Source organism: Phyllopteryx taeniolatus, chromosome 16, assembly GCF_024500385.1.
Source record: "Phyllopteryx taeniolatus isolate TA_2022b chromosome 16, UOR_Ptae_1.2, whole genome shotgun sequence".
Taxonomy (NCBI): Eukaryota; Metazoa; Chordata; class Actinopteri; order Syngnathiformes; family Syngnathidae; genus Phyllopteryx; species Phyllopteryx taeniolatus.
In genome coordinates this window covers 14,449,332-14,473,588 of record NC_084517.1, presented here as the reverse complement: position 1 = coordinate 14,473,588, position 24,257 = coordinate 14,449,332, and the positions used below count along the sequence as shown (strand labels likewise).

General features: G+C 39.8%; 2 protein-coding genes across 8 annotated transcripts in view; one reads left to right on the top strand and one right to left on the bottom strand.

Annotated features, from left to right (window-relative positions):
- Positions 1–24,257, top strand: part of LOC133465724 (septin-9-like) — an 80,565-nt gene that overhangs the window by 47,493 nt on the left and 8,815 nt on the right. Inside the window, exon 1 of one of the 7 annotated variants that reach the window (XM_061748778.1) lies at positions 13,816–13,920. The exons of 5 other annotated variants lie outside the window; for them this stretch is intronic. The gene's annotated coding sequence lies outside the window, so the exon portion shown is untranslated. Of the gene's footprint in view, positions 1–13,815; positions 13,921–23,745; positions 23,892–24,257 lie in introns of those variants that run through there. One more of the 7 variants, XM_061748779.1, reaches the window with a different exon arrangement.
- On the bottom strand, positions 4,925–9,270 carry LOC133465726 (uncharacterized). Its single transcript, XM_061748780.1, has 2 exons — positions 9,062–9,270; positions 4,925–7,208 (listed from the first exon to the last, which is right to left on the bottom strand). Exon 2 carries the CDS (start codon positions 7,205–7,207, stop codon positions 5,741–5,743), a length of 1,467 nt encoding a protein of 488 aa, XP_061604764.1. The 5' UTR covers position 7,208; positions 9,062–9,270; the 3' UTR covers positions 4,925–5,740.

Here is a 24,257-nt window from a genome sequence, read left to right as displayed (position 1 = left end):
AAAGAATGTCTTCTTGAATTGACCTGCCATGTAACAGGATGTCTGTTGTCCTACCAAGACTGACCTAAGCGAGGCAAAGTAGAAATAGAAGCTAAGTTTACTGTTATCTGGAAACTAGATTGATTAGAGTTTGTGACTAGGCCAAACTCCCTGATTGTGAAGATTGATTAGAGTTTGTGACTAGGCCAAACTCCCTGATTGTGACATCAAATTGAACAATCGCAAATATTGATCATGTTGCCAGGCTGACTGTTTTTTGAGTGAATCTGGGTGGAAAAATTAGTCTTAAAATACCACACACCGCAGGATACTCGGCCAGGATAATCTTTTAATCGGGCCTTTGCTGCATTGATTGCAAGGGAGGGAAATTGCTCAAATTTGGTCCGATTGTCAGTATGTGTGTAGCCCTCTTCATGTAGCAGTCTTCATTCAGTGCTCCTCGTCAAACAGCAAACTGGCTCAAATGCACAAATATAGTTGCAGAATATCCAGATCACAGTCCTTGGTACACAAAAAGTTGGTCATGCAGTATTGACTCTGGCTGAGAGTCCTGAGAGGCTTGATAGGAAAATTGTAAGGTTCAAAGCACTGGACGTCAGTGTCCACTTATTCAGTTAAATAAGCAATGTAGTGTCATATGGACATTTTAACATTTTTATTTTGTATGCAGAGTAAGAAAGGAGGGCTGTGAGTGCAAAAGTAGGTCACGGGGGTGATGATGAGAATCACAGGTTCTGGTTCCACAACAGCAGGGAATTAAGAAAATAAATATTTAAGACAAGGACTACTGGAGTTTCAGGATTAATGAATGGGTTATGGATTATTATTATTGATTTTTAGGGTATATTTAGATTATTTTATATTAAATGATCACAGTTCTGACCAATCTGACCAAGTTTTTCATTGTTACTGCCACTTAGGATAACTTTTCCTCTATAATCTATAAATAATGGTGATTGGAAACTACTTAATTCACTTCACTTCAACAGTGATTATCAAAGTGTGTACTACTCGTATCACAAGTGGTACATGGGCTCTCACTAGTGGTATACAAAATAATCTCTGAATCAAAATGTGCATAATATAACAGCGGCTTTAACTTTTTCTTTTTTTATCCAGTACAGTCTTACATGCAGCTCAGTTGTATTTAACTTAAGTATGATACATTTGCATGTAATCTGCATGTAATGTAATTTAATTAAGTAAATTTTTTTTAACAATTTGTGCAAAATGTTAATTGAATCAAGTAGTTTTTCATTTCCTTTCAGCACAGTGCTCATGTTCAAGTTGTGAGTAATGATATAGTGTCTTACAGTAATATTGAAAATTAAAGTGTTTGATGAACACTAGGACTACCACACTACAGTATTCCAGTGTTGGTCATTATGGTGGTACGTGGAGAGCAAAATATTTTCTGATGTGGTACTTAGTGCAAGAAGTTTGAGAATGACTATCTACAATCTAAATCCACAGTACTGTAGTTAAAGTGATTGTGGCGACCATATCAGCTGTCTTTTAGCACCACCAGCTGGACAAAATGCACACATTTATGATGGTATCTTATGTTGCTGACAGGTAGTCACCACAATTCGTTGTCGTGAGTGTTGCGACTATGTATGTATTGGGGTTTAACAAATGCAAGCCTCAAGTTTAACAAATACAAACATAAACCTATTACTTTATTAGTACATATTGGTTGTGTTCATTAAGAATTTGGGATAGAGATTTTACTCCTATTTGTGCTGTTTCAATTCCATTTCTGTATTTGAATGACTCATCTTTGTGCAGCTATCTGGAGATAGCGGTAACGGACTGGTTGTGTTGTAACCAGGCCCAAGCGGCCAGGAGGTGATGCATTCCAAATCTGGAAGCCATAAAACATTCTCAACGCCTCCAGTTTACACTGTTAGGCAGTGTTTCTGACCACCTATTAAGCAAATAGGATGGCAGAGATGGCCTAGCCTATAAATACACCAGGGAAGGAAAATAAAAAGATAGTAGACTCCAGCTCATATTACTCCCTGTTTGGTTGTGCATGTGGAGGGAAAGAAAGGAGGTAGTCATAGAAGGGAATAGGAAACTGGGTAAAGCATGTGAGAAAGTGTGTGTGTTATTGTTACCTAAGTAGAAAACAAAATAGGACAGCCCACTCAAACCTCAGTCCAGACCTGCCTTTTTAGTAAAAAAATCTCATCTTACTACATTGTTATTCTTTATAATTTAATAGTAGTCCACAATGTTCGCTCTATTGAGTTAATCCAAGTTGTAATTGCATCAAAAAGGAGGCGGGTGGGCATCTGCAACGTTGTGAAGAGTAATAGTGTTGGTTATATTTGGCTTTAATCCCACTTGAAATATAAAGCAAAAAGGGGGTATTTGTGGTGATAGTAATAATTAAACCATACAGACGTTTCATTATTGACACACGTCAAAGAGGCGGTGTCATCTTTAGTAGACGTCTCCGTGAAATTATGTTATCGAGGAAGAATCGTCTGAAGTTCCCCAAATATTTCTACCGCCTCGCTCCTTTGTCAATCTCGTCTCCTCGATGGAATTTCTGGTGGGAGGAGCTAGCATGTAAACAGAGAAATGAGGACCCAGGAAGTTGCAAATACCCTAAAACATAGGAAAAGCCTACTAGAACAGCTGGATTTTTATTTGGAGTCAATCAGAGATAGTTTAAATAAAACGTTTGAATACGATTGGCTAGTTTTGAATGCAGCCACCAAGAGAGTCCAGACTACATTATTTCAATTTGTTCTTCCCCTCTTGAAAAGATTTAAATTCCCCCCCCCCCCCCCAGTTGTGTTGTGCAGGTTTTAGGTCAAATGGTGAATGAAGTTGTTAAATGATTTATTTTGGTCTAATTTTTTCATATCACAAAAACCTGGCATTTGAATAGGAGTGTGTAGACCTTTTATATCTCCGGTTCTTGAGGGGTGTGAACTCAGTGACACTTGCACAATGAGTTTCTATTTATACGATGGCAATGTTTGATATGTCTTGACTTGCATACCAAGATAAAAGTGGGCAGCAACCCTTGCACACAAATAGATTCATAAATACACAACAATGACAAACAACCTGTGTGGACTGCTTCCAAAGAGTGACCTTTGACATGTACTCTATCTTGTGTCACTACTTTACATGTGTTCCAGTATCATACTATGATACAGAATACCTAAACATAGTTATCCAAATCCTTCATTCTAAGATAGTAACGCACCAGTGCTGCCTGACATACATGTACTTCGGAGTTTCACTTGTTCATTGAATGAATGAACAATAATGCCCATGTTACGGGCGTGCTAGAGCGTATCCCACCTGACTCTGGGCAAGAGGCAGGGTACACCGAACTGGTCGCCAGCCAATCGCAGGGCACATATAAACAAACAAACCAGTCACATTCACACCTAAGGGCAATTTAGTCTTCAATTAACCTACCATGCGTGTTTTTGGGATGTGGGAAGAAACCGGAGTACCCGGAGAAAACCCACGCAGGCACGGGGGAGAACATGCAAACTCCACACAGGCGGGGCTGGATTTGAACCCGGGTCCTCAAAACTGTGAGGCCGCCCTGTTTACACAATCTCTATTGCAAAACAAAACAAAACAGTTTTTCTAGCCATATGAACAGATACAGCATCTGGCCTTTCATAAACTGTAGGTTCTTCCAGCTAAATGAATGATGACTCATTGTCTCATGACTTGTTGGGTCTTGTGCTGGCTTATCCAGTATTTTTCTTTTTCATTGAAAGGCTCCATCTGTGTTAAAGAAAAATACAAGCCTGTCACAAGGGATGGGAATGGTCTCGCTAATAAATCATTTGTTTGCCATGCAAAATAATATACATGCTGCTTGAGCAAGGCTCCTTGGTTTTTAACACTGATTAGGATCAAATGCATGCAATTACTGCTCTGACGAATCATTTACTTTCACTTATTAATGACCAATACCACCAATTGAAGAATAAAACACTAAAAATGAAGACCTGGTCTGTAATTTATCAATTTGGTTCGGTGTCATGGGGCTATCAGTAGTGAGTTGATGCAGTTTGATTGTACACGGTCAAAGCATGACATGAAACCTGAGACTTACAGTATGTCCACGTGGCACACAACTATACAGTGCAAACAATGACGGCCACCCGGAATGCTCACTTGTGCTTTCTCACACACGGCGTAAACATCATTTGCGCCGCACGTCACGTATTTGAGGTATACATGTACAGTGGGCCCCCACTATTTGTGGGTGATCGGGCCCGTTCCCTATCCGCCGCAAATAGCAAAAATTCACCCATTCTAATTGCCATGAAAATACCAACGACACATTTTCATTTTTTAAAAATTGTTTTTATTTATTTATTTATTTTTATAAAAAGCGTGAATACACAGGGAAATCCCGCTGGTATATGCACAACCTACTTCTGCATTCGCCAAAACGGGTAAAAGCACTTCCTCCTTGCTTTGGTGAATGGCAAAGGACCCGCGGGCACCCAGCAATGGCCATAACGCTCATGGAAAGTGGATTAGCGTGAACAGTTACCAAGTAAACAAACGGCGTCTCCGTTTCATCGGATGTCATGTCCTTAATTAAGACAAAGGCTCAGGAGGGCAACAAATCAAGTGGATATTTATATTTTACAATACAATGCCATTTTTCTTGATTATAAATTTGACATTTGACAAAACGAGTGTTTTTGTTTGTTTGTGGGGCTGGAACAAATTAGAGTCATGGCATTTCCATTTATTTCGCTGGAGAAAGTTGATTTGATATAGGAGTGAAATTTGTAATACAATGCACCACTATCTGATTCAGACTTCTGTAGACTAATCATTTAGAATCAGAATCAGAAGGATATTTAGGTTCACATTCAGTGGTGTGGATAACCTTCGCCTGTATTAAATAAGTTCAAACTCACAATTTATTTAAAATTGTAAAATTTTATTTTTAAAACTGTACAATTACATCAATACAAATGCACAAAGTGATTACAAATACATGCCAGAAAAAGAGTGATATAAGAGCAAGGTAGCTAGTGGCAAGGTAGTGGTGTCACATGTCAAAGGCAATTTGGCTACGTTCACACTGCGGGGCATGATTCCCATTTCGGATTTTTTGTTAAATCCAATCTTTTCATGTAGTCATTCACATTACAAAAACAAATATGACATGTACTGTGAATGGAATGTTTCCGTGAAGTGACACGCATGCACACAAAACAGGTGTTGCGCAGTCATGTTGCGCAAGTCCTGACTGGTCCCCCCCATATACAGTATTTCAGTTCTAAAGTGTATTCTTTTCACCAGATTTTTTTTCATCATCTTTGTCAGCCATTGCTTGTCGCATGTGTCTGTTTTGTTGATCAATTGTGATGTTTATCACCTTTTGATGACATGTCAGATGAAGGAATTGTACTGTCACATTGGGCAAAAAAATCTGAATTGAACTGCAGTGTGAATATAGTCTTTGAGGAGCTTGGTGCCTTGCTCAAGAGCATCTTCAGTGCTCAGTAAGAAATTAAAATTCCCCCCCCCCCCCCCCCCCCCGCCTTCCAATTGTTGATCCGTGAGTCTCCAAGCCAAGGAATCAAAGTTTAAGTGATGTAGAGTAGTTTTTTTTTTAGCAATTGTCTTAGCAACTTATTGATGCAAATAGATAGTGTTCACATCAACTGATAGAATTGTATTGTGATTTAATGCAGTTTTCTGACTTTCATGAAATATTTGGAATTTGTGATCACCTCCAGCTTGTTGTGTGAGCCAAAACAATGTCATTCCTGATAATGAATCTTGCTTGGACTCCTGGGGTGACCGCCATGCCTGAGTGGTACTCATAAACATCATGAATGGAGTCAAGAGGAGTGGACGTCGGTTTAAATTTTGTGGCCCACTGCCATTGCCACCATTCATATTCTTGAGTGGGTTTATTTATATTGTTGTAGAACCCGACCCAGGATGTCTTAAACTCTGACTTCCAATCTCTAAATGACTTGTTCACAAATAAGCGAGCGCAAGCCTTTCCGTCCTTCACAAATAGTTGTAGGCTTGCGTTGTAGCCATGTACTCTAACTTTTTCTGGATTTCTAAACTCAACTCCTCTGCATATCTCCTCAGCCACTACTGTCCAGAAACAGTACTTTGTCCTCGTCTTATGGAGCCGAGCCTGGAGGCCAACATTCAGGAGTACAGAGGTGTCGACATGGCCATTCTCTCTATCAATCACTTTAGAATACAATGCTTTCTCAGCATTATTGTCCTTATACAGTACCACCATGACACGTTGCTTTAGGCGGTTTTCAGGAACACACTGCCAAAAAATCCCAGCTCTTCCATTCGTTCCAGTTGTCACTTCAAGTTGAATATGGTCCTGAACAGATAGGTCACGCCAGCTTTGTGGAGCATCATGATGTGTTTCTCCGTCGTCTTGAAGGTTGATGACTGAATGAGGCTGTGTGTTTCTTTTTTCTGCAGGCCGAGGTTTGTTGTGTTGGTAGTATTTTTCCTCCAAGACAATAAACATCAGCAGTCCAATGCAAGCAAGTTCACGCCATGTGATTTTGAGGAACCTTAACTGTGAATCGTTTATGTTGCTTCCAAAGTCTTCTCTGAGCTCCATCAATGAGTTGCTTTGGTTTTCTTCCACTGAAAACTCTCTGATTTGCCTTAGGAGGTTGGTTGTGATCCTGTATGTATGGACAGGATCGTAACGTGTCCCCTCATTTGAGTTTTCATAATGCTGCGTGATGTAGACTTCATCTATTGTCTCGCTAGCTTGCCGTCCTGTGTTGTGCTCCCTCACTCGGAATATGATCCGGTCCCGGTTTCTTCCCCTATATTCCTCACTTGGTGGATTGAGGACATAATTGGGAAGCTGTGTTTGGCCTTGGTAGACATTACCAACGGTGTAGTAGCGAGATCTACTATTTCCTTGAGGCAGCGTGTTCAACAGCCTCTCGTAGTTTCCGTAGTGATGTGAGCCATATGCTCCAAGGTTTGGGTCAAATGTCAGTCGTATGACATCGTTGTTGTCAATGTCAATCGTGTTTGCAAACCAGTGGAGCAGCAGTAGGCTGTGTTTGGGCACAGCTCGGCCAAAGTTGACTTTTTTCAAATCGTTGATGGAGTTTAGCTTCTTGATGGCGCAGACGGAGGTGAGAGAGAGAAGCAGAGCAGCATAGCAAAGCACAAGTCCTCCCGACATCATCCTGTATGGGTGTTTTAAACATTATTGCTTGAATATTTCTCGCATGCTTTACAATGACAAGTCATTCAATTCTATTTTCTTTTGATTGTATTTTTTATTTAACCTTTATTTATCCAGGTAAGACAATTGAGAACAGATTCTCATTTGCAATGCTGATCTGGCTGCAGACAGCAGAGTAAAACAAAGCAAAATAAAAACTAATGCAAGTAGCTACAATAAATATGAGTAAATGCATACAGCGGTTGAAATAAGTTTAACATAACCATTTTTCTCACTAAATATATTTCCAAAGGTGCTATTGACATGGAATTTTCACCAGATGTTGGGAACAACCCAAGTCATCCATACATACAAAGAAAGTAGACCAAATTAGTTCATAAATTAAGTTGTGTGTAATAATGTGAAATGACACAGGGAAAAGGTATTGAACACGAAGAAAGGAAGGTGCAAAAAGGCATGGAAAACCAAGAAAATGCCTAAAATCTATCAATAATCAAACAGCAATCCAGCCCCTTGTCAGTGTCAATGAGTATCAGCTGGTTCAGTCCTAATTGATGGCCTACAAATAGGTCTCATTGCCAAGGTGTGAGTCAAGACACATAGTTTGTTGGGTAAGAGCGAAGAGCTGTCTCAAGACCATTGCAAAGTAATTGTTGCAAAACATAACAATGGCATTGGTTACAGGCGCATATCTAAGCTTCTGAACATTCCAGTGAGCATGGTTGGGGCCATAATACGTAACTGGAAAGCCAATCATACCACCATAGATTTGCCTCGATCAGGTGCTCCTCGCAAGATTTGTGAAAGAGTGCAAAGAATAATCAGAAGAGTAGTCCAAGACTACTCCATACAGGAGGCGTCTTGAACCTGTCGTTAAAAACAAAGGCTTTTGTACAAAGTATTAAACAAATACCAGTTGGTGTGTTCAATACTTTTTTTTTTCCTGTGCCATTTCACATTATTACACACAACTTAATTTATGAGCTTATTTGTTCTACTGGCGGCACGGTGGCCGACTGGTTAGAGCGTCAGCCTCAAAGTTCTGAGGACCGGGGTTCAATCCCCGGCCCCGCCTGTGTGGAGTTTGCATGTTCTCCCCGTGCCTGCGTGGGTTTTCTCCGGGCACTCCGGTTTCCTCCCACATCCCAAAAACATGCATAAATTGGAGACTCTAAATTGCCCGTAGGTGTGACTGTGAGTGCGAATGGTTGTCTGTTTGTATGTGCCCTGTGATTGGCTGGCAACCAGTTCAGGGTGTACCCCGCCTCCTGCCCGATGACAGCTGGGATAGGCTCCAGCACGCCCGCGACCCTAGTGAGGATAAGCGGCTGAGAAAATGGATGGATGGATTTGTTCTACTTTCTTTGTATGTATGGGTTACTTGGGTTGTTCCCAACATCTTGTGAAATTTTTAGGTCAATAATGCCTTTGGAAATATATTTAGTGAGGACAATGTTGATGAGTTAAATACTTAGTTCAGCCGCTGTATAACACACTGTGCAAGTGATAGTGACATACTTACATAATACATCATAGCATATGAATAAAAGGTTCATAACAGGCTAAGGTTTTATGGCACTTAAGTTGCTAAAAAAGGGCAAATATAAACTTGAAAGTCTAAACTCAAATTATAATTATTAGCCTTAGCTAGCAAATGACTAAGCTTTTCCAAGTTAGATGCCAAAGAGTACAATCTTGGCTGTAATTGCCACATAAAACAGCACAGACAATGTAATCTGAACCTCTGTCGTTAAAAAATGAATTGCAACTCAGTGTTCTAAAGGAGAGAATATTGCTGTTGTTGTCAGTAATCTTCATTTAAAAAGAAGGCAAAGACAAATGGCTGGCTCTTACCTTCAGTCGTTGGCTTTCCTCAGTTCTGAGCTGTGTTTGCCTGCGAGGAGCCTTTATACTTCCTGTGTTATTGTTACCTTAGAAATGAAACTGGGCAATGGGCCACAAAACACTTTTACTTTCACTTTTCATTCAAACGAGATGGAATGCTAGCAATATTGCATACTGGTGTCCATAGTTGCGACTATGATGTCGGGGTGTTGTGCACTTTGTACTTTGCACTGTGGAATGAGCAAACAAGGCAAGTGGGCGGTTAAATATCAACAGTTATCCTTATGTCGTATCAATAAATCCTCATAGTACTTTGCTGTCATGACTGTGAAAAAGGTTTTTAAATGTATTGATGTGAGGTATTTGTTTGTGAATGACCGATCAAGTGACTGACCGAATGAGAGAGCGAGAGAGAGAGAGAGAAAGTGAAAGTGGGTGCCTGAAAGAGACTTGTTTTTTTTTGGTCTGGTTATTTATGATTGTATTATTGTTATTTTGTTTTATGTACATCACATTGTACAGTTTTGTTGTATATGTCTTTATATGCATTTACTTTTATTTTGCCTCGTTTTACTCTGCTGCCTGATGCCAGGTCAGCATTGCAAAAGAGAATCTCTTATTTGCCTTACCTGAATAAATGTTGAATAAATAAAATACTGGTAACTGAGGGAAAATAGGAGAGTAGGAGTGTGGTTCCTGTTATTGATAGTGATGGGCACCACTGAGACCCCCATCAAATGTTGTTACCTTTTTAAATAATTATCACTGCAATAGAAATCATGATTCCAAATTAGCTTTAAATTGTTGTAATCCCTCTAGCAGCCAGCGGGAGATACTGTTGCACAGGTAAGCAACCACCTGGGATATATTAAAGCATTGGCGCTTGTGCAGTTTATTGGCAGTGCAGCATTTAAAACCATTGTAGTTTAGTTAGTAACCTTCTTAAAAATGTCTTTTTACACCAACATGATACACATGACCTCAGTATGTGAATCTCCTTTTTAGGAGGTGGGAAGCTTCCTTCTAGTCATCTGGTAATGACACTACTAGAATCTCCTTGGCCTGTTTGCTGTAAATCGTCTAAATCTAGGAAGTAGATCTGCTTTTCTCTTAGAACTGGACTTGTGTCATACATATACGAAGACACAACTACAATCACACAGCGACTACATACATATCCTAATGTCCTGCACAGTCTCTTTCGGATCCCCTTTGGGTACAGCACACACATGAACATTAGTTTTTTTTTCTGTGGTCACCTCTCACATCTTTCACATGGGTAACACAAAAGTATCTCATGATATACTGTATGGTATTCTGCACCTTGTTCTCTTGGTGCTTATTTTAAATTCTTAACCACACTATGGTCATGTACAATTTAGTGAAACTTAGATATTGGGTACACCAACTCAAACCTTACCTTAATTAGTGCCCCAAGATGTCTTCAAATTTGTGCTCTCACTCAATATGATCCATTCACCTCACTCTTTTCCTATAGGCGACAGACCAGCCATTAGTGTACTGTTCTGTAATACAAAGGAAGCATCAGGTCCACGTGTCATTAATTCATCATGTTTTGTCATATCTTAAAAAGACACCTGAGGGCTATAGGCAATGTTGCCCCCAAACCCACAGGATCCCCAACAATAACCAGGAGCACTTGGGGTTTGGTGCATTGCTCAAGGGCAAAGGCATGGTGTGCCTCTATATACAGATTTTCAGTTTGCTTTGTCGAGCACAGAAAATAAAAGACATGGTGTATGCATGTCATTAAGTCTTTCTTTTCAACACACAGCAAGTAAACTCAAATGGTATTGAAAGAATAAGTGAGCAACAGTCGTGTCTAATAGTAGTAGCTAATTATTACCAATACTATTACAGTGGAATCTCCTAAATCCAGCGCCCCAAGAGTGGTACAATTTGGAGTCAACCTACATTTTCTGGGAAAATGTCTCAAAAGTCAAACAACTTTGACTGACTTGTGAAATCTTGTGAGGTTTCCCTTCAGTAATCATCAGAAAGATCCAATCTCCACCAGTGAGTTTTGCTTTTTCTTTGGCTTTTTTGAGCCCTCTACTTCAGGGTAACATTGATGGCAAAGAAGAAAAGTGGGATGCTAACCATAAAACCAGAAATGAAACTTAGGAAATTTTGACCACCCACTTTTACCACACAGTTGATGATGCAAATACTGATTCAGTCCAGGCACTATGTGACAGCAGCGCTGAAAACACTTTCCTTTTCCCCCATTATGTGTAAGGGGTTTTCAAAGGGTGAGTAGTCTTTCTCTTGATACTCTGGTTTCTCCCAGTGTTCCAAAAACATGGATGTTAGGTTAATTCAGTGCTTCTCAATTGTTTTTCTGTTAGGACCCCCCCCCCCCCCCCCCCCTCCCCCCCCAGGAAGAAGAAAAAAAATTGCGGCAGCCCCCGAGAGTACACCTCGATATAAAGGATAATTTAATCTAATCCTTATAAACATTGAAAAAAGTACAAAAAGAGATATAGACTGCCATCTACTGCAGTGGATGTGCAATTACGCTTTATTCTAGTACGGCAAATCATGTTCTTCAGGGTCTCACACGCCCCCCCTGGCATCGCAACACGACCCCCCCAGGGGGTCGTGCCCCATTATTTGAGAAGCACTGGGTTAATTGAAGATTCTAAATTGTCCATAGGCGTGAGGGATGTACCCGGCCTCACATCTGAAATCAGCTGCGATAGCCAGGGATAACCCTTAAAAAAAATAAAATAATATCTGCTGGGATAGGGTCCAGCTCACCTGCAACACTGAGGGCAAGCAGTATAGAAAATTGATGGCTGGAAGTACAAATTTAGTCTAGAATCTACCCATCCACTCATCTAGGTTCTAGGTCAGTAATTCTCAGTGTTATACTGGTACCACTCGGGGTACGCAGGCTTCCTCTAGTAGTACGTGAAGAGTCCCTGAATTAAATGTTAAAATTATGCATAATGTTACAGCGGTTTAAACTTTTTTTTTTTATTTTATTTTTTTTATTTTTTTAAATCCAGTCCAGGACACACATTTATATACGTATAATTTGTATTTAAGCAATGTGCAATACATTTTAATGGAATCATTTTTCTATTTTTAAGTACAGTGTTAATGTTCAAACTGCTTAATGTTACAGTAGTTTACAGTAATATTACATGGCCTTTTGGATTAAAACCGCTGCCTTGTTTTTGATGAACACTTGAACTTACTACGCTACTGTATTTTAACGTTGATCATGATGGTGGCATTTGGAGAGCTATGTATTTTTTGAGATGTAATTTTTGAGACGGTACATTGTGTAAAAAGTTTGAGAACCACTGATCTAGATGGGCGGCTGCCTAGTTTTGTACAGTGGCTAACGTCTTAAGTGTTACATAAAACATCACCTGTACAGTTTTTAGGATGCTCAGTTTTGAGCCCGCAGCAAATGAATTCACTTGAATTAACTCTTAACTTGGAGGTGAACCAGCATCACAGAACGGATTGTGTTCAAATTTGACTATCCAGTTTAGGTACAGGGCTTTTAATAAAATGATGAAGAGGAGGCTCAAAGAGCTGGAAACAGAAGTCAAAGAAGAGTTTTAAAGGCAGAGAAGGCCGCAACTTAAGGAGGCAGTGCTAAGTTTCCAACAGTTTATTTAAGACTTTAAAGTCCATCTGTGTTGTTCTTGCGAAAACTTGGAGCACTATCAGGATTCCTCAGTTTTGATGAATGTAATTTTAATGATAGTCAGCAGCGACTTGCTGGCAGGTACACTACATGCTTATTTGTTTTGGCTGTAAAGTCTGTAATGAATGAAAAAAAAAAACATGCGTGCAGCATGTTGTTTTTTCAGGAACGGATGGGACTCTTGGTTTTAAAGAATGCAGGACTAGAATATGCATATGTATGTATGCGTGTGCTCGTGTGGCAGGGCGGTTGCACTAAAGCCCCTCCCCTGGTGTGTAATTACACTTCCTGTCAGGCTGTTTCCTCTCCTCTAATCACATATACATACATACTCCATATGAACAGTAATCAGTCAAAGTAATTGGCATGCTTTAAAACAATTGAATGATGCATCACTTTGCACATTGAGTGAAATTTGTATTTTAATTTGTTTTTAGATTTACATTTCCCGGCCAGTTAGGACTTGGTTGTCCATCAACATGAGTTTCTGTTCACATTTGATGACATATTATTTATGTCAGCCATTTGCTTAATTAAACAGCAAAAAGGAAGTGTCTCTCTTTATTCATTTATTTTTTTTTTTGAGATTCCGTTACTGTTGTCACAGTTTGCTTGCTTTCCAATAAATTCATGATTTTCACACACAAACAGCAATGCCATAATGAAACTTTGGTTGATGCATTTGACCAAGCGCAAGGTGTCCAAAGGTGTCGATGCTAGTGAAGCGTTAATCTGCTGTTTGTTATTGTTTTGGCAACGGCGCGCCAACGTGCGTACTTTGAATCAGGGTGGTTTGATGTGAGAAGAATGAATGGGATCTGACGAATGCTGAGCCTGGGGAGCAGACGACGGGGTCAAGACAGTTAATTAGGTTGTAAAGTCTCCCTGTTGCGTGGGAGTCCGTCCAAAGGCTGCGATCTGTGTGGATGCATCAACTATTTCTTACCCATTTGTCAATCAGGAAATCCAATTCATTGAAAAGGTAGGCAATCCTACGCAGTTCAATTTTCCCTTTGAAGTTTGGGGGCTTGATAAAGGAAGTGGGTGTCTCCTGTTGCTTTCACGTCCTGGTTCACATGACAAGCAAGGAAGGGAGGGGCAAACGGGGAGCTTTCAGAGCCACAGAAGAGTTCGGCCTCTTACTAGCACGCTGCAATACTCTTTCACACACACTGCACATACGGTAAGTGATCTATATGTGTAGTCTGTATTTCAGTTAGTTTTTGTGCATGCTTCACATGGGGGGTGATTATTTTGTAAGCTGTTATCAGGCTGAATATGTAAGTCGTGTTGATGTTTGTAAGAAAAAGATTATCAGCGCATTCAAATTTGATTTGGTTTAGTGTGCACATGCCTATGATTGCCGCTGCTGAAGTTTCGCATACTCCCATCTTCTAAATGTGGGATGTCTGTTCTGTGTCAGTCTCTGCATAAATAGAGGCATTCCATTGTGCTTTAGCCCAGCTTGTGTTCTCATTTGACTCGTATTAGCTACATGCTGTTTCTGTTCTCATGGTGATCCATTACCAGATCACTTCACAAGTACTTATAGTTGCTTAGGGGTGTGTGATATGCGTGTCAGTCAAACCTTTGAATCACTCCTCAATTTTGTTTAAAATAGCATTCAAGCTTCTATATTTTTTTGATGAGATTTTATAATGCTATTGGAGTCAGTTGTATTTTTCACAAAATGTCATGCAAGCACTTTTTTTTATCTATGTGGAAGACTATGTTTAAATAGCTGAACAAATTAGTATTCAGTGCATCAACATATTCAATTGAATGGATAGGTGGTTAAAGTAGCAACGTGACAAGATTTCCCAAAAATGAAAGCCTGTCAAAATGCTAAGCAGGGATGTCCCGATTCAACTTTTTCACTTCTGATCCGATACAAATTTTGCAGCCTTGAGTTTTGGCCGATATCGGTCCATTCCAATTTCTGTAATAATCAAACAGAATTGAGTTATTTTCAAGTATGGAATGTTAGAAAAGGCTTGATCAAGTGATATTACTTAAACGGAGAACAATCAGGAACAGTAGATATGAGTGGAAAAACTGACCCATTTTTTTTTTTTTATTAACCAATAGGCTACTTAACCCTCTGATGAATCAATTATGAAAGCCTTGGTCAAGATTTTTTCTGAAGTGTTTTTAATTCTTCTCAGGACATGAAAAAAAAAAAAAATCCCACCAAAATATTATTATTTTTTTCATAAAGTTACAACCATGTCCAATCCAGTGAACTACAGGAACAATAGACCGCTATGCACCAGAGGGATAAAGTATCTGCTGTGCATGTCTTGACCTCTGAGGGGCAGTGTGTTACATGCAATGAGATACACACTTGCAGAAGTCATGATCGAATATTATAATAACTGATTGTTCACAGCGTTTGAAGAATATATTCCAGAGAGTATTATATTGCCTGTTTGTATGTGTTTGTACAGCCTTTGTGCACCAATATTATTTTGAGAGAGATAAGTGCCTCACGTTCGATACTAATTTTTGGTAGCTCATCAGTGGTGTTCTTCATTCATTGTGTGTTAGCATTGGGCTAGTGATTTTTGTGGGAAAAACGAGGAAAGAAACTAACCAAGTCTGATGTTTTTGAACATTCAATAGGTGTAATGTAATTGTAAGTGATGTAATTCTTTTGTTAAGCGTATTCAGTTTTATAGTGAACTTCACTGGCGTGTCAATAAGCGACTAAGCAAGCAACGTTCACTCTTACTCCTTGCTACTTTGTTAGCATCATAGCAACCTGTTATTGTGACTATCTGGGCTCTGCATGCCGTCCGAGTGCTGCTGGATAAAAGCGCTGGAGTGGCGCATGGAATGGACTGTTTGTTTAAGAGTAGTCAAATCTGAGATTTTAGACATTGGACCGATTGCGAATCTCAAAGATTTTGATCAGGACACCTCTAATGCTTAGTGTGGTTGGTAAGGCCACTTCAACCTGAGTACAACGCAGCATTTTGAATGTTGAAAATCAGATGATGGGTTCAGGAGAAAGTGAGTTTTTTTGTGTGAGAATTGTCTTTTATTTTGGGGGAACGTTTTTGTGTGCTCATGCCATGGTTTTTTTTTTTTTTTTTTTTTTTTTTTTTTTTTAATATCAAAGAAAATTCCACAAAGATGCTGGCCACTTCTCATGTTGCTAGTTAAAGTGGCTCGTTAGCAGCAATGCTTGAACGAACATCTTCTCCCGAGCACCGGTGACCACCACCACCCGTTTTTCCCCATTTTGTTCTTTTTTGACCAACACAATACACCGGAATAACAACAATGGAAATTGTTGTTGCTGCTGTGGTAACGAGTGTATCCGATCGCGTTTGATTTGACAAAGCCCAGTGATCGTAAATGACGTCAAAGGACATACGACAAGGCTAAAAATAAACTAGCTTTTGGATTCAAATATACTGCATACGACGGCGACGTGGATTAAATGTCTTTTGCGGAGCCGATCAATGACGTCATTGATTGGATCGGCAAATTATGACATCAAAGCTGATCAGCATAAAATGCTAATTATTGGCTGATGCCGATCACATCGGTGTAAAGTCTAATTTTAACACAGTGGAGAAATGTATTACTGTTTCCGTAATAAGCGTATGAAAGCCTTGGTCAAGAGTTGCCATAGCATTGGTGGAGACTTCAACATGTTTTTTAACATTTTATTTTATTTATTATTATTATTTTTTTAAAGACCACAAATTAGTTGAGACTGATTAACTACTATTACTATTAGATAGTAGTGTCGCTCGCCTTTGCTGGTTGCAGTTAAGGAGTGCACTCCATTGCTTCAAGACACAATTAATCAAGAACAAATCCACACAGTCGACCCAATTCTCAGTTAAATAATATGACTATTACATTCTCTCTCGCTCTCTCTCTCTCTCATCTACCTATGTATCTATGTTTGCCCACCCATCACTGTAGTTCTTGGGGTGATGAGTGTAGCAGTTGCACAGCTAAAGCAATGGGAACATTTTTTGCTCGACACTGGGGAAACAATTTAATTTTATATGAAATTCTCAAGACTCATTTTTGTTTTTTGCCATACGCTGTCTCAACTTGGCCCGGTCAGTACTTCACACAGTTGACAATCAACTAATGGAAAACAGCAACCGTCCTTCACTGTTTTAGAATGTCACCCACTGCTGGTTTGCCTCACCAGCATGCATGCATGCAGCACAAATTCTTGTGGACACGCAGAGTCGTTGAAAGGCTCTCTGGTGCACTGGGAGGCGAGAACAGACGCTGGCCTTTCACCAGTGTTTGATGGGACGCTGAAAAGGTCACAGTTACCTTGTGTGTCTTTTTGTGTATGTCTGTGTTTTGTCAGCCAGCCTAAGTTAATGTATGGACCCATCATGGAAGTAATCATAACTCCTCACCCAAATTCAGCCCTCGGATTCTGAGACTCATCTTTGTCAATCCAGTCACCTATTAATGTAGACATAGATTGTAAGATAGACTAGGTGAGGAAGTGAGGTTTGCAAAGGTGCATATATACTTTGGCATGGAAAGTGAAAATATCTGTTGTCATATGATGCGATGCTTAATTTGTGTTTATTAAGGTGTATGTCATGCATTAATCACACAAACTGTCACTTATAGATTAAATAATGCTGTTTGGATAAATGCAAAAACTATTTCATGTATTTGACATCAGTTGGGTATGTATGAGGACAGAGGTTAGATTCCATGTGGCTCCACTCTTGATGTCAGCCAACCATTCCGCTGATACACTTTGACCTATGCACTCTGACTCACTACAGGTCAGTCTAATCGTATTTAACAGCCCCTCTCAGTAAACAACTTGCATAAATAATAGCTAGCTTACTCATTCAGTGACTTTTCCTCAAGGGTTTAGAAAACAACTTCCTGTGTGATTTTACCCATTAGGTTATTCTGCTTAGGGGTTAATAGCTAGCAGTATGACCAGGAACTTGTTTTGAAAGGTATAATTTATGAGCAGTTGCAGCAACACGGATGTATGGGAGGAATTTTCCGGTGCATATTGCTTCCGTCACAAGTTGAATCTGCATTGGTGAGTTATCTCAAAGTGATGTTGCTTTTCAAAAAGAATGGCAGTGTGTTCCCCTTTTGTTGGGTGACCTTGTTCATCTGAGCATCACAGTGTCAGAGGGAGAGCCTGGAAGACCACGTCTCACACAACGCATTCCTCTGGCGGTCTCAAGTAGACAAACTATGCTGTCGTTATTCCCAGCTCACAAACATTTATCAACATGCTTCTGAGATATGCTAGATAGTGATCCTACTTGCACTGGCACGGATTGAACGTTTGCATTATGGTGTCAAAACTGGCATTACATTGGACATGCTCGACAAAACAAATCCACAGGACAGGAGTACCGGTACCTCGAAAATTTACAACAATCTATTTGTCTTGCTGGTCAACTTTCAAAACAAAATTTCTAATTGAGGAAAATTATATTTGGAATAATTTGTTTCACTAGCAATGTTTAAAAAAATTTTTTTTGTCTTGTATACGTAATACTAATATGCAAGAAACAATTTTTTAACCACTCTTACTCAAACGGCTCAATAGCCAGCTCATCTTTTTGTATTATAATAGTGCAACAACATTGGCATCAGCATACACTGGTTCGTTAATGATATCCTCACACCACTCTCGAAAATCATTATGGTGATGTAACTACAGGTGGCGTGTAAACCGATTAGACTGTTGATTTACCGGACACATCTTTGGTTTAGCATATTTGCAGTTAACAGAGGAGTAAGTCTCATGTGCAAGTCCCAAGTTACCGTGGGGAAGGGGGGGGGGGGAATTGATTTGCCCCCAAATTTCAAGCAATTTTTAGTATCGCAGCCTGTCGACAGATGCCCGTTTTTGGACAAGTCTCCCGGTTCCCCAAATTTGGCTTTATTTTGTTTTCACTCCCCTGCATGTCGAGGCGCAATTTTCTTACATATTTTGCAAGTCGCAGAATTTAGGTCTTTAGGTCTAAGTAAAGCCACACTTTTGAGTGCTATGGTTTCTGTATTTTATCAGGCTAATTGATAGACTTCCCCCAGTTTGCAGGGAGGAATCCTTGTAAACGGCACTGAAATGAGTACCATAGCCAAATCTTATGGTAGTATTTGAGTGGGTAGGCATCGGCTGTATCAGATATGTAAGAACCAGTACCATAGTTGTACGGAGTTTCTCTGAACAACTCTAGACATACTAACACATTACCTTTTGTGATCACAACTGACAAGAACATTGCAGTCAGTCAGTCGGTGGCTTACTACCTGTTGGCATAGCACAAGAAGCTAACGTAGCAGTCGTAAATCTTCACTCAATGCCTGGTCTTTTCAAACGGCGCAAACAGAAGGGCTCAAATGCACGATACCAGTCATCAGTCCTTTGTTAGCAAAAAAGTCAATACCAACTGCAGCTGAGGGTCCTATAAAGTGAAGGAAATTTAGAGGTTCCACTATTATAGAATAGCATAAACTACCAGCCAAAGGTTTGGACACCGTTTCTCATTTAATAGCAACAGAAGGTGTGGCCAAACCTCTGACTGGTAGTGTATGTCATCATCTGATGCAAAGAAATGCACACTGTCAGGTGGAACAATGAGTGAGTTAGACCATACAGAGGTCAAAGGGCACATATCTCCAGAGGGCCTTATGATACAGACTCTGAGAACTGTTCCTTTCTGCACTAACGCTTGAAAGAAGACCATATTTCAAGTACAACCGGTGCTAATTTTCCTTATTTGGATACTTACACTAAAAATGGGAAACATGTTTATGTGTGGTGCTGTCTTAAATCCATAGACAGTTTAACTAAGTTGTCAGCACCGAGTACTATGTTTTCCCAGTTACATTTGGTGTCTGCCATAAACAAGCAGGTTCCAGACTCACTTGCAAAGCCGCTACCCACGTATTTGCTCTGAAACATCTGGGTCTCAATCAAAACAAATTTAGCCATGTTAAGATGAGACGAGGCCCCCTTTGTCCTGCCTGGGAATATAAATAAAGGACAAAAGGAGACAATGTTTAGAAAGAGAGCCCATAAAAAACATTTTAGAGCAGAGCAAAGATACAAATGACCTATTTAGTGGGTTTGTCCACTGTGTGTTTGACATGGCTCTGGTTTGGCGAGAACAGTACCTCTTCCCTACTTGAAAGATTTGTACAAAGCAGCCATCTTGTGTGTGATCAACTCCTGAGATATCGTGGGATTTGCAGAAATCATGTCAGATTTGAATCGCTGACCATTGATGCAAGTTTAGCATGTTTTCTTTTGTCTAGAGTCCTCCCTTCAGATGTAGTTTGTGGAAGAGGTCAAGCCAACAGTTTGTCATAAGGGGACATAACTCAGCATGATTCACTTTAGCCCAAAAGTAAGAACACGACCTTTGACGCGCTCACCAACGCTGTCAAGATCAATACGTCGGCCAGCAGGCGTATAGCTCATGGCTTTGACCACATCTGCACTAAACATAGACCATACAGAGAGACCACTTTCTTATTTCTTTGTATTTGCAGCACTTTGCTATGGAAAATATACTTTTGGAGTCATTCGTCTGTTGTTGCATTTTCTGAGATAAGTTTTGACAAAAATGAAACAAATCACCAATGACTTTTCTCCTCTATTCCACACTCATCTTTAACCTTTTATATGATCTTTTCTGCTTTCCACTGCTCAATGACCCTCTTCCTTTTTGCTTCTCTTATCTCTTGCTTATCCTTTGAACATCCCTTTGCCCCCACACTCCTTCCTACTCTGCACTATTTCCTCCTCCAAAATGCTATTGCAGCACAGCAGAAGGCCAACCCTGTTTGCAAAAAGCAGTGCAACCCAATACTGCTGGAAGCAAGAACAAAATTCTTTGGCGCCTGTAATTGAAAACAGTATCGCCGATGAGTCATTCTGTTTTGCGACTTTTATTATTCTGTTGCTTTTTTACGGAAACAAAGAAAACATGCCATCCCATAACTGAATCTGATACAGGGGAAATCCCTTCAGAAACTAAAGCTGAGTGACAATGAAGCTGCACATCAATTCAATGAAAGCTGCAAAGGGTGTTGAGCAAACCTCCCAATCTTGTTGGGGGAGGTAATGCTATGACTGTGCTTCTTGTTTTTTATTGTGCTGTGATCAGGCGAATCAATCATCCGGAGTGATTATGAAGCCACAAAAAAAACTCAATTCCAACATGTAGTGTTTGAGTCTTCAAGAAGCAGTAGAATAAAAGCAACCACATGTTGGTGTATTAAATTATTTGGTTTTCTTTCAGTCAAAATATTAAGTGCCCAATTGTAGCAAGGTTCTCTGAGGTTGAATATGTAAATGCTACGGAAAATGCATATAGGCAGGTCTGGTGTACTGTCTCTAACAATACAATATTTCATTAAATAGAACCTACTTGGTAATGTTCATTCAACAGTCTTATTACATCAATTTATGAGGCTGTTCCTGCTCTGTGTGTTCTGCTCTCATCACTGTTTGACCTGGCATGAACCAGTTGTCGAGATAAGACCACCAGATGGTACGCCACCAGGACCAGACAGTTCTCATGTGTAGCCCAAATGCCTTTCAACATTTATGGGGTCCTGCTCCAACCGGCTGTTTCCAGACACCTGTGTTAACTGGCTCATGACCATGTCTGCACCACCTTGGGTCAGAGAACCTATGAGAATACCAAATGTTGTCCGATACTAGGTTATCTTGAAGATCTTCACCTTTATTAGGTCTCACTGCAAAAGTCGCCGATGTGAGTGAACCAGGACTTAATAATTCACTCACGTTTCCTACAGCATCATCTTGCTTCTGGAGAAGAAATATGATTAAGGACAAGACTGGATAGAGGTCTCCCTAATTTACATAATTTTTTATTTTTTTTAAAAGCAGTGGTTCTCAACTTTTGTCACTCGGGAACCGTGTTTTTCTATTGTCGCTAAGTCCTACTTTTATAGAAGTTAAGAAAAATGAAGAGAATGTATTGTTCAGTATCGTATTTTTTTAAAACCGTGCATGCCTACAAATTCAAAGTGCCTTTCAGAGCAGCTTGTCAAGAGGATGAACATGACAACTGCATGTACAAAAATGAATATAGTAAAGTAAAAGAGGTATACCAAATAACATACATGTAGTGTTACAAATAGTTTCTCAACTCAACTTTATTTATTGACCACTTTAAAAAACAACCGCAGCTCTGTCTTTCTGACGCTTGTATATAATAAATGTTATTTTTTCAAATGAACAGCAAGTCTTACCTGGGATACATGTAAAATATTACACTGTACAGGGCTCTGACAGAGCTCGGCTCATGTTGGTGACATAAATCAAATTTGTCAGCAAGTCGGAACACGCCATAGTCTATCAGTAAGTTACGGTATGTGAATGCAGTAGTAAAGTCATAATTATAGTAAATATTTCTATGAAAAATACATTTAGGCCATTTAATGTAAAACACTCCAATGAAAATCCGTTATGGTGGTAACTGAGCGTGCCTTCTTGTGCCACGTGACTGTTTTAGTTCATTGTGCGCTGTTCGTAACGTTGAAATGTCGTATGTCGGGTATGGTTGGGATCCCTGCAATTTTTTTTACTACATACTGGTTGGCGACCGTCCCACCAGTTGAGAATCATTGATGTAAATAATGTTTAGAGCATCACAATAAAAGTGTAGACTTAAGGCGGGGGCTATTGAATATTTTTAGAATCCCATATTTTACTGATCCCATATAGATTGAATACTTGCATAAAAAAATATTTTCCAACATTAAACATACAATATCAATCAATGCAAAATATGCATGTAAGGTGCAAGTATTATTTTAGTCCACGTGGGATCACCATACTCATGTCGTACACTAGTGTCTATAGCCTTTAAAGGTGGGGCCTGGCCTTTTGAGTGACGTGGGAGTCAGCGAATGAGAGTGTAGCGCTGGCTGGAACTGGCCGTTAGCCAGTCTCCGTGTTGAGTTCGTGGGCGTCAGTTGTGGCTTTTGCAGCTAGTGTATATGTGCTTGTCATGTTTATTTTGTTACCGTTTGTTTAATATAGCGATGGAAAGTGCACCAGCGGTTGTGTCTGTCCTTGACCACCTGTGGGGGGATTACAACAACTGTAGAATAAATTAAATAAAATGACTGTTTACATAACCGTTTACGTGCAGTTGTTGTGTAAGCCAGTTCTGCTTTGCGCTAGACACATTGCACTTCTTTTACAAATATTTTTTGGGTGTGTTTTTTAACTTTGGACGATGTCTTTTACGCACTCTTTCCTCCTTGCTCACGCTTATTGCTACCCAGGTCTGCAGTAACAATAGTTTGTGTATAAAAATGATGAATACATTTTTCTTTGACCTGTTTTTGTGATCTAGTTATTCGAATTCGAAGTGGTACAGTAAAACGACAGTAATGAGTGATGTTCAGATGTGCGATCATGGATGTCCATCCTTCCATCCATTCTCTGTACTGCTTATCCTCACTATAGAGAAGAAAACAATCTACTATACATCACTATTAACTAAAGAAAGGTAAATGTAATTTACTCTATTTTAAACAGACACGGCATGTTTCCAATTTAATTTTTATTGTTGTTTCAATATGCACTGTTGTAGACTACTCGTGGATATTCATATAAAAAAAAGTCTTAAAAGTTAAACATTTTCATGAAGCATACAACTGTAGGTCCTTGGTTTTCACTGACCAGCTGCAGTATCGATATTGGATGCTGTTTCATTTCTACTGTATTGTAAGAGATACATTACGTTGCATTGTTAAATTTATACCATTGGTTGCTAGTTCAGAGAATGTTTTTATTTTGAAGCTGATACTGTATCTGAAATGTCTTTTGAATCTCTACAACATTGTATACAGCCTCTTTAATATGTGCGGTGTTTGTTCGCTTTCGTCATCACCTCTTTATAACACCACATAGCCATGAAAGCTCAAAATTGTGGGAGCAGAGTTAAAAGGCCTTGCTGAATCGTACCGTTACAAGACAAAAAAGGGTGAGCTTGAAAGACAGGAGCAGAGCTACAGGAATGCAGGAGGTGTGGCGCAGAGGTGGAGGGCAGTAAGTCACACAAAATTGCTGACTGACTGCTGGAACAGGATGGTGGTGGAAGTGGTGTTAGAAGCCATGAAAAGCAGCTTCCATAGGTGAGACTGACACGAAGGCGCACATTGAAGACTCTGATCTTGAATTAGTCTCGTCTTTCCACACCGGTGTTATTCTACCCCAAATTTTTTGTAGTCACCAGTGCGCTGCCAGGTTTTAAGTGCACTGACCCTCTTAGTGCAGTTCTGTTGATGTAAACTCTTTGAGTGATACAGAATTGAGTGGTTTAAGACAAACTGGCTCGTTGCTCTGTCAGAGGGGAGACAGTCCGCAGATAGTCTGGCAGGAGGATTTGTGCTTGGCTGGAATCCAATAGCTGATAAATCCTTCGCTCATGTTGTCATGTGCTGAGACGCCTACGGGCCAGCTCAGTGTGATAAGGAGGAAAGGCTGATAGTAAGTGAGAG